Source organism: Toxorhynchites rutilus, chromosome 1 (assembly GCF_029784135.1).
Source record: "Toxorhynchites rutilus septentrionalis strain SRP chromosome 1, ASM2978413v1, whole genome shotgun sequence".
NCBI lineage: Eukaryota > Metazoa > Arthropoda > Insecta > Diptera > Culicidae > Toxorhynchites > Toxorhynchites rutilus.
In genome coordinates this window covers 79,061,122-79,075,754 of record NC_073744.1, presented here as the reverse complement: position 1 = coordinate 79,075,754, position 14,633 = coordinate 79,061,122, and the positions used below count along the sequence as shown (strand labels likewise).

At 37.1% G+C, this 14,633-nt stretch overlaps 1 protein-coding gene across 9 annotated transcripts in view; it reads right to left on the bottom strand.

Annotated features, from left to right (window-relative positions):
- The window catches only part of LOC129761802 (uncharacterized), a 652,040-nt gene that overhangs the window by 414,017 nt on the left and 223,390 nt on the right, over window positions 1–14,633 (bottom strand). For 7 of the 9 annotated variants that reach the window (XR_008740473.1, XM_055759575.1, XM_055759574.1 and 4 more), the window contains exon 2: window positions 462–1,073. The exons of 1 other annotated variant lie outside the window; for it this stretch is intronic. Coding sequence is in view for 7 of the 8 variants with exons in the window: in XM_055759575.1 (XP_055615550.1) it covers window positions 462–981 (520 nt within the window). In the remaining variant the exon portion in view is untranslated. Of the gene's footprint in view, window positions 1–461; window positions 1,096–14,633 lie in introns of all 9 variants that reach the window. One more of the 9 variants, XM_055759576.1, reaches the window with a different exon arrangement.

The following is a 14,633-nucleotide window of genomic DNA, read 5'->3' as shown; positions in this document are numbered from 1 at the left end:
AATGGAAATGGTCACCCTAATGAAAAAATAAAAAAACACTGGTCTAATATTTTGCGATAAAGAACAAAACTACCACTTTTCACGAAAATCTGAGAACCACTATATCGGTTTAGCATGGAATGGCTGATGTAGAATCGCATGTAGATTCCATTTTTATTCAACTTTTCATAAAAAGCATTGGAACTTTCAGAATAACAAAAACATAATCTTTATTCTGGTGGGCCCGACCCGACACCACTATATGTTAAACTTTATTGAATTGAATGGGTTTTCATGTAATTATTCAACTTGGTTCATATGATGCTTTTACTATCAGGGTTTGTTTATATGTTTTGTATTCATTTTCCTGCTGGATTCCAAGAAAAGCATGAGAAACATCGTTCTCTTATGCAGATCATATAGCACGAAAAGTTTGAATAACTATCAAAATGTACATTAACCAACAAACATTATATACTCACCCGAATAACCAATTGTATTCTTTGATATACCCAGATGTCCGATGGCTCCTAGGCCACCCTCCGGTAATCCACCCATGCTGCCTGCTCCTTCATAGCCCCCGGGCAGTGGTCCAAGACCACCGAACCCGGAGATACCTCCACTGCCGCCGGCGCCTCCACCAGAGGAGCTGGTGGAAATTGTGGTGGTCGGTAGCACCGACCCCGGTGGTAACGGTTCCGGATCGGGTATCGGTGGGTACACGGGATCGCAGCATTCTCGCTCCGGAAACTCACTGGCCCTCGCCAAGGGGCCCATCAAACAGCTTACCACTAGCAAAACAACCCACGGGGATTTCCCGCAAACTTTGTGACGTCCACATGGTGGAGTAACGGGGGTCCATAATGAGGATGGTGATAGCTGCGGTCGTTGTATCGGATGGCTTTGTTGTTGCACTTGCCACTGCTGGCACTTCAAACGTCTTTTCCTGGCCCCCACTGCAGCCACGCTCGGGTGGCTGCGCTCGTTGCACCGTCGTCTCATTTTATGCGAATCCTTATTCTATACTTTCTCATTATACTTGGGCTGAAGTTGATTCTTTATTAGCGCCTCGGCCGCTCGAACGGACGCGCGAACTGTCGGGAGTTGGAGGACCGTATGCGAAAATGGGAGAGGAAAGCAAGATAATTTCATGGACACAACACCACGACTTGGCGCGAAAATATTTTCCTTTATCCTTCGCAAGGAGGGCGCGTTACAGGGTGAGAATTGCTATGCGACTATAAATTTTTATCTCGGTTATTCCCCGAACACCGTTGTTCACCGAGCTGTGGCCCAGCGTGATAGTTTGCTTTTTGACCTAATTGGATTTTTTTTGTGTGTGGAGTATTTTCGCTGATGTGTTTCGATAAGTGCACTCGTTCACGGACTCTTAACCAATCTCAACAAGAGACTGGTGGAACTTTAGACTAATTAAGAAAATAGTGTGTTGAATGATCGTTCAATTAGACTCCTAACAGTTAGGAAAGTTTTTCGATTTTGAAACGAGCGAAGCACTATGAGGGGGGTTTTCACGTTGATTTTGACCTATATTAGGGTATTCCGCTGCCTCCATGAGGTGGATTTAATTCAAACAAGTAATAGGTCACGCGAGGATGAAACAGTATGCAATATGGATGTGTGGATCAAATACTCCAATTCGCTGGAATTGACAACCCGAAAATTCGTTCATTCTACGATGTCACTTCATCATACACAAATAACGTCAAAGCTCTGCAGTTTTCAGTTCGCCATTATTCAAACAGGATCTAACATGCTGGCCGACTGCTGCATTCGTTGTTCGTTAGCCTTTATGGCTCACCACCATCCCCGCCGTCATAACCGTTGGATACAGTGATGCCAGTTTACTTTTTTCAAACACATTCGTTGATGTTGACATTTTGGAATGTTGAAAGGGGCAAAGACGCTCTCGATAGCTATTCGGATGTTGTGCTGTGCGTATCGTATTCAAGGGGGTATTCTAGAGCAAAGGGACGATGTTCGGACGTTTTTTCGAGCTCAGAAAAAAAATAAACAAAGAATATTTTGACTATCCATTATTACGGAATGTTTTGACTATCCATTTTTAAACGGACATTGAACGGACAAACATTCATATTTAGATTTTTTTCAAGCTGATTTAGAGAGTTCGAAGAACGTTTACGTTCCCCGATTTTTTTTTAAATGGTCTTTTTTTTCAAAATATGATTTTTCATGGTTTATGCAATAGAGATATGAATACATATTGTACTCATATAAATTGCACAAAAGTCGGTTTCTTAGAACTTGAGATATCATTTTAAGTTAACAGTAGCAGATTAGATACTGTAGAGTTCAGATTTCTTCTTGTGCGGCAAATAAAACAACACGTAATTCTATAACTCACAGACAACAGTTTATTCCCGTGTGTTCGCTTTCAACGTTACAGTCATTCCCCGCTATGCTCTCTGGCATTTGTCCGCATGCAGCGTGTTGATAAATTCATCATATTGTTTGTGCAGTGCACCCAGACCCTACAGATACCGCATCCAGGGTTGCCACATATACAGAATATTCTGTATTTTACAGATTTTTCGCTAAATTTTAGATACAAAATCTGAATATACATAATTACAGATTTTCAGCAAACATACAGAATTTTATAACAGTGCATTTTTTATCTACCTTCTTACTAATAAATTTTTGTTTTAGTTGAGTCATGAAGACATCTTGATTTATAAAAACAAAACTAGCTGACCAGGCAATATTTGCCCGGCCAAAATTTTGTTTTGTTTTAAACAATTTCGAACATTCACATTTCTGTGTTCTTCTGAACGTATATTCGCGATAATAATAAACAACGCCATTTCAATAGCATTTGTAATTTTTTGGAACACTTAACGAATTCAATTGAAGTCAACACTTAAAAAAAGAAACTTCCCGATTTATTTTGATATCTTTTTAGGCATACAAACTTGACGCAGACAAAAGCGCATCAAATCTGAGAATAATTTTTAAAATCGGTTGATCCATTCTCGAGCACTAGAAGAAATTAACTCCGATTGGACAAATTATTCATTGCAGAATAAATTCGCAAACGATATTTTCGAACCCACTTTTCACTGCAGAACATATACGTAGTCGATTTTTCGATTTTTTCTGTTTATCGTTACTATTCTCCAAAGTATTCTGCCATTCTTATTTGGGTGAAGACAAACTTAACGGTATATACGACTCAGCCATAATCAGCCATTCTCCTGTGATGATGAGTTATCCGTACGTGGGAAAAACCTAGTTTTATATTAGGTTGGGGAAAAACTTATCCAACTATTCGATTCTATTCGATTCCCGTCTTGTTCGAGGGATTTTTCGTCAAAACAATATTCTTCCGACTTGTGGTCACGCGAATTGTAGAGCTTGCCACTCCAGAATATTCAGGGCTCCTATAATATTCAGGGTGTGTTATTCGGCATAGAAATCTCAACTAAGTACTACAAATAAAAATGACGCAAGCAATACTTACATTTAGAAGGCCAAAGTTCCACTGGGAACGTAAGTGCCTCCATGAAGAATATAGCGTAATATCGATCATACAATTTCACGTTTAGGCTCGTTGTAAAGATAAAATTTCACATTGAAAAAAAATCTATTGCTGTTTTTCGTTTTGTTCCATTCAGTTGTGAGTTACAGGATGTTAACAATGGGAGCCAACGAAGAGAAAATTCGGTACATTTTACATTTTTTCATTGAAAAAGGCAAAAATGCAGGCCATACCGCTGAAATTGCGAATGGTGTTTATGGTGGCAATACTGTAACAGTAAAATACGTGCGATTCACTTTTTTTATTTCAATTTGTTTTCAATTTTTTTTTCCTTCAGTGCAATATACTAAATTAAGATCTCTATTGTCAACAAATGGACTGTATGAAGCTAGCGATTGAAACGTCCTGAAACGTCCAGAATTGGTCAATAGAAGAGGTATTGTGTTTCATCAGGACAACGCAAGGCTACACAACGCTTGGAGCTTGATTGAGATAGTGTAATGCATCCAGAATATAGTCTAGACCTGACACCAAGCGACTAGCACCTTTTTTTCGCGTTGCAAAATGTCCTGAGTGATAAGAAATTGGGATCAATTGATGATTATAAAAACCTATTGCTAGCGTTTTACGTCAATAAGGACCGACACTTCTATGAGAGAGACTTTTATAGCTTCATCCTTTAGAATGACAACAAGTTTTACATCATAACGGTGCATTTTTTGTCCCATCTGTTTATTTTATTAGGCTCAAAATTGGCTTTCAAAATGGTACGTTGTATTGAATTGTACGTTATATCGGCCAATTTTCCTCATGATGTTGGTTGAGGGTAAATAGATAAAACGACCGCTTACTTATTTTTCCCTGTAACAGTGCCTTTTTTCCCAATGTATGGGAGTCTTGTTGGTAGCTGTATAGACTATTCATATGATTTTCGTTCAGAATTTGAAAATAATTTTTTTTGAGAAAAAAAATTAATTAGAATATTTTTTTTCAACGTAATTTTTATATTATTTTTGTATTTTCTCATGAAATATTAAACTATTTCCTATATTTAATTCCATGACTAAAATTTTGTAGGTCATGAAGTTTCTAAGTTTTTTTTAAGAAAAGATAAAAAAACTCGAAATTAAAAAAAACTCCAACTTCAAAACTATAGGAACTACATAATTTTAACCAGACATTGAAATATTGTTGAAAATTGTTCAAGCTTTCATAAAAAACAGCAAACTCATTTAAAAAAAAAAAAAATCAAAATTATTTTGAAAACTTTAATTTGTTTTTTTTTCAAAAACATTAATATATGAATATTCCACACAACTACCAACAAGTCTTCCATATTTCGGAAGAAGGGCACCAAAACAATTTTCTACATTTTATTCTACGACTAAAATATTGTAGGTCTTCAAGTTTTTAATTTAATTGTTTTAGAAAAAGCTAAAAATGACACAACTATATAATTTTGGACAGACAATGAAATATAAGAAATTTTTCAAGCTTTCATTAACACCAAACCTACCGATATTTAATGTATACCTATTCCTACCACAGCGGTTCAAATGACCTATCTTTCAAATGTCATGTACTTTGCTATGAACAGCGAAACATACACTATTTGGCACAATTTGGTATGAATAAATATTTAAAAATAACCCGATGTATTTTTCTAGGAAAGTAGTAAAGGCGAATGACGATGCGATAATATTGTTTGTAAAGCAGTTTTGACAAAATTTCAAAAGGGGTTATTTGAATCAGACGTGGTAGGTTTAGTGTTAAATGATAGCAAACTCATTTTCAAAAAAAAATACTGAATATCGCATACAACAAGTCTCCCATACATTGGAAGAAAATTCCTGCTATTTTTTTTGTGATTTTTATAAGAATTTGAAGAAAATACGTTTTTAGGAAAAATTAATTTGAATCTTATATATATATATATATATATATATATATATATATATATATATATATATATATATATATATATATATATATATATATATATATATATATATATATATATATATATATATATATATATATATATATTTCTCTGATATATTATATTTCAGCGTAATTTAATTTATGTATTTTTTACACGAAAATTTAAGCAATTTCCTACATTTCATTCTTTGACCATCATTTTGTGGGTATTATAGTTTTAAAGTTAGAAATTTCTATAAACAAATTCTGTATATCACTGTTCGCGCCCCAACATGTCCTGACATGTTTGCTTTCGGAGCTAAGCGGAAAGTTTTGACAATGTGACGCGAGCAAAGCAGAAACGTATGCCCCGCCCGTTCGCCATCGCCACCAGCCAATGCAATGGGAGAGAAAGAGAAGAAAACTGTATATAGTGTGTACATATGTGCATTTCTTTTATTCATTCTCATTCCATATCCAACCACCAACAAGTGTAGATGTTATTTCATATTAAACCGTGTCAAATAAAGTTGTAAAAAGCCAAAATCATCAACTAGTTCTTTAATTAGCAAATCATCATCCTGATTCCACCGGAGAATCAGCAACCATCCAGAAGGAAGTGCCAAAAAGTGATACAGTCCACTTATGATCGAGGTGGTTCTGTGCTTGTGGAACCAACCAGTCCTTTCAAAGGACATGAAAGTGTGCTAGTGTCCTCCCACAAGTGCTTAAGCGGAACGCTCGCTCCCCCACCATCATCTAGCACGGCCTTCACAATTACATAGTAGTGAATTAGGCGTAAGAGTATTCCTATCTTATCGATACACATGTCGCCTTTTTCGGTGTAAGAATATTTCTATTGTTCGAATGTTGTGGCTTCCCTTGTTGTGTTATTAATAGTACCAATTACCGATGCTGTAGACCGTAATGTGAGCGATATGGGACTGGGTTTACCGTCACATGACGATTGTCGCGTGGACGTAGTAGCTAGAATAGCACACAAAGATTGTCAGTTGAGGACCCTAAGTTATGAGCTCTTGATCGTTCGCTTAGTAGCGGACACGCAACCAATTAGGCTACGAATACCCCATGCATTTTTGGGTGCATATTTGACCCTAATCAGACAATCAGAAGAATATTTGATAATTTTGTTGATTTTCACCCCAAAAATAATGGATTTATTTTTCCCCAACGTAATATTTACCGTGAATTTGTAATTTTAAATTTTCCTGCTGAACCGTTTTATTTTTTTTTTCTAATTGCCAGTGGTCTTAATGTTGATTTTTATCGTGATCTGTTATTAAGTTTGTTTGCAGCGTAATTAGGAACAAGACAAATTTGTTTTTGCTCTCCAATATTTGATATGGATAATATATTATATATTGTGTGATGTTTTGAAAAATATTGAAAAGTATATTGTGTAAAATTTTGGGTTAGAAACAAAATGAAAAGGTTGTAGAATATATTTGGAGACTCAAATATATCGAAAACACGGGTGTATGAATGGTATAAGGAATTGAAAGACGGCCGAGAAGAGATGAACGATTTGTTACGTCAAGGACGACCATCTCCCTCTTCAACTGATAGAACAAGTTGAAATATCTTTTATTCAATATCTCTTACGAGAACGTTCGTTATATTTTGGTTGATGTTTTGAGTAGACTAGTGCCAAAAGAGCTTAATTTTATCAAAAATTTCATCCCAATCAAGTGGCTAAATATGTGTTTGAGCGATAAAATTCTGATATTCTAGAAATTCAAATTGCCGCTTTGTGGGACCCGCTTTGATAGCATTGAAGACATAAAAAATTAAACTATTTCCTATATTTAATTCCATGACTAAAATTTTGTAGGTCATGAAGTTTCTAAGTTTTTTTTAAGAAAAGATAAAAAAACTCGAAATTAAAAAAAACTCCAACTTCAAAACTATAGGAACTACATAATTTTAACCAGACATTGAAATATTGTTGAAAATTGTTCAAGCTTTCATAAAAAAACAGCAAACTCATTAAAAAAAAAAAAAAATCAAAATTATTTTGAAAACTTTAATTTGTTTTTTTTTTCAAAAACATTAATATATGAATATTCCACACAACTACCAACAAGTCTTCCATATTTCGGAAGAAGGGCACCAAAACAATTTTCTACATTTTATTCTACGACTAAAATATTGTAGGTCTTCAAGTTTTTAATTTAATTGTTTTAGAAAAAGCTAAAAATGACACAACTATATAATTTTGGACAGACAATGAAATATAAGAAATTTTTCAAGCTTTCATTAACACCAAACCTACCGATATTTAATGTATACCTATTCCTACCACAGCGGTTCAAATGACCTATCTTTCAAATGTCATGTACTTTGCTATGAACAGCGAAACATACACTATTTGGCACAATTTGGTATGAATAAATATTTAAAAATAACCCGATGTATTTTTCTAGGAAAGTAGTAAAGGCGAATGACGATGCGATAATATTGTTTGTAAAGCAGTTTTGACAAAATTTCAAAAGGGGTCATTTGAATCAGACGTGGTAGGTTTAGTGTTAAATGATAGCAAACTCATTTTCAAAAAAAAATACTGAATATCGCATACAACAAGTCTCCCATACATTGGAAGAAAATTCCTGCTATTTTTTTTGTGATTTTTATAAGAATTTGAAGAAAATACGTTTTTAGGAAAAATTAATTTGAATCTTATATATATATATATATATATATATATATATATATATATATATATATATATATATATATATATATATATATATATATATATATATATATTTCTCTGATATATTATATTTCAGCGTAATTTAATTTATGTATTTTTTACACGAAAATTTAAGCAATTTCCTACATTTCATTCTTTGACCATCATTTTGTGGGTATTATAGTTTTAAAGTTAGAAATTTCTATAAACAAATTCTGTATATCACTGTTCGCGCCCCAACATGTCCTGACATGTTTGCTTTCGGAGCTAAGCGGAAAGTTTTGACAATGTGACGCGAGCAAAGCAGAAACGTATGCCCCGCCCGTTCGCCATCGCCACCAGCCAATGCAATGGGAGAGAAAGAGAAGAAAACTGTATATAGTGTGTACATATGTGCATTTCTTTTATTCATTCTCATTCCATATCCAACCACCAACAAGTGTAGATGTTATTTCATATTAAACCGTGTCAAATAAAGTTGTAAAAAGCCAAAATCATCAACTAGTTCTTTAATTAGCAAATCATCATCCTGATTCCACCGGAGAATCAGCAACCATCCAGAAGGAAGTGCCAAAAAGTGATACAGTCCACTTATGATCGAGGTGGTTCTGTGCTTGTGGAACCAACCAGTCCTTTCAAAGGACATGAAAGTGTGCTAGTGTCCTCCCACAAGTGCTTAAGCGGAACGCTCGCTCCCCCACCATCATCTAGCACGGCCTTCACAATTACATAGTAGTGAATTAGGCGTAAGAGTATTCCTATCTTATCGATACACATGTCGCCTTTTTCGGTGTAAGAATATTTCTATTGTTCGAATGTTGTGGCTTCCCTTGTTGTGTTATTAATAGTACCAATTACCGATGCTGTAGACCGTAATGTGAGCGATATGGGACTGGGTTTACCGTCACATGACGATTGTCGCGTGGACGTAGTAGCTAGAATAGCACACAAAGATTGTCAGTTGAGGACCCTAAGTTATGAGCTCTTGATCGTTCGCTTAGTAGCGGACACGCAACCAATTAGGCTACGAATACCCCATGCATTTTTGGGTGCATATTTGACCCTAATCGGACAATCAGAAGAATATTTGATAATTTTGTTGATTTTCACCCCAAAAATAATGGATTTATTTTTCCCCAACGTAATATTTACCGTGAATTTGTAATTTTAAATTTTCCTGCTGAACCGTTTTATTTTTTTTTTTCTAATTGCCAGTGGTCTTAATGTTGATTTTTAGCGTGATCTGTTATTAAGTTTGTTTGCAGCGTAATTAGGAACAAGACAAATTTGTTTTTGCTCTCCAATATTTGATATGGATAATATATTATATATTGTGTGATGTTTTGAAAAATATTGAAAAGTATATTGTGTAAAATTTTGGGTTAGAAACAAAATGAAAAGGTTGTAGAATATATTTGGAGACTCAAATATATCGAAAACACGGGTGTATGAATGGTATAAGGAATTGAAAGACGGCCGAGAAGAGATGAACGATTTGTTACGTCAAGGACGACCATCTCCCTCTTCAACTGATAGAACAAGTTGAAATATCTTTTATTCAATATCTCTTACGAGAACGTTCGTTATATTTTGGTTGATGTTTTGAGTAGACTAGTGCCAAAAGAGCTTAATTTTATCAAAAATTTCATCCCAATCAAGTGGCTAAATATGTGTTTGAGCGATAAAATTCTGATATTCTAGAAATTCAAATTGCCGCTTTGTGGGACCCGCTTTGATAGCATTGAAGACATAAAAAATTGGCTTCGCGAACTGAAGGCAATTCCTGAATACAGTTATAAAAATCTTTCGATGACTGTATAGTTCTTCGCAAAAAGTGTATAGATTCAGAAAGGATTTAAGATTGAACATTAAGATTGAAAAAAAAGCAAAACACAAATTCCCGGTATATATTTGACAGAATTTATACGTGGTAATGCTTATGTTTATGCGTGAGTATCATCGATTCTTGCTTCCCAGAACAGGGACAAGATCACGCGCAACTGTACATACCCAAACGGACCGACAGAGTTCGAACAAATCCCCGAATCTGGCCTCCCTGGTCGGATATGGTCGCGGTGTTTGTTGTCGAATCGAGTATACTTCCCATCGCCCTCTATCTGTCAATGTGAGGGGGTTTCGTGTGTTGGCACCGAAATTCCGCCAACCAGTTGCGGGACGCTGATTTCATGCCCATTTCAATGTTGGCAAATAGAATCGAATCGAAATAAAACAAAAACCAAAAAGTCAAATATAGCCCCGGTCATATGCCACGCTAGCTGTCACTACAGTTCGCTGCCAGTCTGGCGTGGTAAGCGAATAGCTCTCTTTTTTGCCCCAACTGAACTAGGAATCCCGTACCGTACCGAAAGGAAGTGCGATGTTCATTAAAGTTCCGCATTCTATCATTTCCAGCTCCGTGCGCTGACAGTGCGTTTATTTTTGCTAATTGAATCTCAACTCAGCTTATGAACTTTGAATTTTACACGCTTTCGCCGCTCTTTCAGGGCGAAGATTTTTGACCCCAAAATATGCCCTGGATTAGCAAGCAGGCGAACACGAAAAGAGATTGATTTGCGCGGGCTTCGCTCCGACGTGTTCCCTTAAACCCACGGTAAAACGCCCTTTGGTCAATCCCAAAATTTATTGCTCATTCAGTCGGTTGGCTGGTGATGGCTGTGTTGACTGCTGGATCGATATTTTCCCATCCGGGCCTACCGCTACCCGAGCACAGGACGGGGAGCGACTAATTATAAGTGCTCCACTGGCCAAAGGAATCCTCCTCATTCGCTCGCCGGGCATTCGACGGCGTGAGCTTGAGCGTGAAGCATAAGGTTGCGTTCGGATAATTAGCTACCCACCACCGTCGACAAAAAAACCGGGGACTAGGGGACTATGGCTAGTGCGCTACCTGATGCCAGCTAAAAACTTGGGAGCTCAGATTGAGCAACGGAAAATATTTATGTTATTACGTATAAGAACGCGCCTGGGCTATCCGTGTTAGCTTCAGGTGTTTTTTTTTCTCCGCCCGAACCTCGGACTTCACGTGGAGTCATTTCAGTATAGCGCGGATCGAACTCCCGGCGATTTGACCATGTGGCAGTCCGCATTAGCACATACTTTATGTTAAGTGATTCCTAGTTGTGGCTGTGATTGTTTGTATTTAAGAATGAAAAGATGTTTTTGGAAACTATTCTTGTATTTGTGCAAAGTATTCCACGAAACAAGATATTTTGAAATGTCAATACTTGTATCCGATAGTGTTTTAAGTGCAACAAGTGATTTAATCGCACTGAAAAGGATATATTTCATTTCAAACAAAAATTATTTACACAAAATTCAATGGAGTTGAATGAGTTATTGGCTGAAGATTGTGAAAAATTGACAGCAATAGCATATGCCGAGCAATCAACTATCGCCAAACGTTTGCAAACAATAATAATAGTCCATAGAGATAACAATTGAGCAGCCCCCCTTAGACGGGGGGGGGGGGGGGGATGGGGTTGGAGAGTCTAACCACCATAGAAACATTTATTGTATCCTAAAACCTCAATATGCCCAATTTAGTTTCATTTGCTAGATTAATTCTCGAGCTACGCAGAAATTTGTGTTTCATTTGTATAGCAGCCCCCCTTAGAGAGGGGGGTAGAGGGTCTTACCACCATAGAAACATTTATTTCACCCTAAAACCTCCACTTGCCAAATTAGGTTTCGTTTGCTTGATTAATTCTGAGGTAATGGAGAAATTTAAATTTCATTTGTATGGCAGCCCCCCCCCCCCCCTAAGAGGGGAGGGAGGAGTATCTAACCACCGTAAAAACATTTATTGCACCCTGAAACCTCCACATGCCTAATTTGGCTTCATATGTTTTATTAATTCTCTTGTAATGCAGAAATTTGTGTTTCATTTGTATGGCAGCCCCCCCCCCCCCTTGGAGAGGGGGGAGGGGTCTCAAACTATCACGAAAAACCGGCCCCTGCCCCAAAAACTCCTACATACCAATTTTCATGCTGATTGGTTCAGTAGTTTCCGAGTCCATAAGAAACAGACAGACAGACAGACAGAAATCCATATATATATATATATATATATATATATATATATATATATATATATATATATATATATATATATATATATATATTTTTTTTTTTTTTTTTTATCCAAAATATATATTTTATTAAGGCTCATATGGCGTCAGCCTAACGGGGCCGGGAGTTCAATTTTTCTACAATGTTTGCTTACAACTATGTTAGTAATATGTAACCGATTACTCGCGGTTGGCTCGAGGTTAGTATTACAAGTGTTCTCATAATTGGTATGTTGCAGTCTTCGATGCTCTGTACGTGTGCCCGACACGGGATACCTGCTATTGGGATGCAGCTGACCATTAATCAGCAACGCCCCCCTAGTCTGTACCCCATATCTAGCGTGGTGCGTCTTTCTCGACTCGAGGAATCCAGGATAGAATGGTCACTAGCCGGCGCAATCATCAGCTCGTGTAGAGTTGTCATAAGCGGTACAACCTTTGGCTCTTGTTGAATGATCAGTGGACTGCACAACCTTCGGCCCGTGTATCTGTAAAGAGTGTGTGTATGTATTGCCGCGACTAAGTAAAAGTTTATCGTTTGGATAGGAGGGATATGAAACGGGGACACAACGAAGGAAACATCATTAAACGTTGACATCGGCGTTTCTGAGGAACAGGTATAGATGAAGCAGAAGATCAGGATCACGGCTACCTAAGATATCCCGGACGGGGATATCCGATTGTCTGCCTTGTGCTCTCAGTACTCTAGAGAGCTGAGAGCGAGCAGCATGGAACCGGATACACGACCAGACAACATGCTCGATGTCGTGGTAGCCATCGCCACAATCACAAAGATTGTTTGCTGCGAGCCCAATGCGATAGAGATGCGCGTTTAGGTTGTAGTGATTGGACATAAGCCGAGATATCACGCGAATGAAATCACGACCTACATTCAATCCCTTGAACCATGCACTCGTCGAGACCTTAGGGATAATCGTGTGTAACCAACGACCGAACTCATCTTCACTCCACATGCGCTGCCAACTTACGAGCGTATTCTGACGAGGAATGTGGAAAAATTCATTATAAGCAATTTGCCTTTCAAAAAGTGTGCCTTCTGAAGCGCCCACCTTAGCTAGCGAGTCCGCTTTCTCATTCCCCGGTATCGAGCAATGAGAGGGAACCCATGCTAAGGTAATCTTGAATAATTTTTCGACCAAAACACTCAATAGTTGTCTTATTCTTGTTAGGAAATAAGATGAGCATTTATCAACTTTCATTGAGCGGATTGCCTCTATTGAGCTGAGACTGTCTGAAAAAATAAAATAGTGGTCGATGGGCAATGTTTCAATGATCCCTAATGCGTAATATATCGCACCCAGTTCAGCGACATACACGGAACAAGGATCTTTGAGTTTGAAAGAGGCACTGGAATTTTCATTGAAGATGCCGAAGCCAGTTGACCCGTTTATGAATGAACCGTCAGTAAAGAACATTTTATCAGATCTAACTTTCCCATATTCTGCCGAAAATATCGGCGGAATAGAATCGGAGCGTAGGTGATCTGGGATTCCATGGATTTTTTGTCGCATGGACAGATCAAAAATGACAGAGGAATTGCAGAAGTATGGGAAGCAAACTTGGTTGGAGATGCCTGGTGAAGGGTGCACGTCGTGGGTAAGGTACTCATGGTATAAAGACATAAAACGTGACTGAGGAGTCAGTTGGAGTAGATTTTCGAAGTTATCAATCACCAATGGATTCATGATCTTGCAACGGATGAGAAATCTGTAGGATAATTCTGTGAACCGAAGAGTAAGCGGGGGTACTCCTGCCAAAACTTCGAGACTCGTCGTATGTGTCGAATGCAAACACCCCATGGCTATACGCAAGCAACGATATTGTATTCTCTCCAGCTTGAGAATATGAATCCTGGCAGCTGATCGGAAGCAAAAACTGCCATATTCTAACACTGATAATATCGTTGTTTTGTACAACTGAATGAGGTCTCCTGGATGGGCACCCCACCATGTTCCGGTAATTGTTTGGAGAAAATTGATTCTTTGCTGGCATTTCTGTTTCAAACGGCAATATATATATATATATATATATATATATATATATATATATATATATATATATATATATATATATATATATATATATATATATATATATATATATATATATATATATATAGATTAACAATAAATCTTATCCAGTTGTGATCTGGAGAAAATAATTTGTCTACAATCGAATGACAAAAAGGTACATTCAATAAATAATCATAACGTGAATCAAAAGTGTCTACTATCCATCCCTCGACACGCAGCAGAACGCAGAATATGACAACGCTACTTCGCACAAAAGGTCATAAACAATAAACAAAATCGCCCACCCCCATCAAAACGCCAAACATCATGCAATGCCAAGTTTAATTGGATTTCGTCAATTCCCAAATCGCGCGAATGCAGCC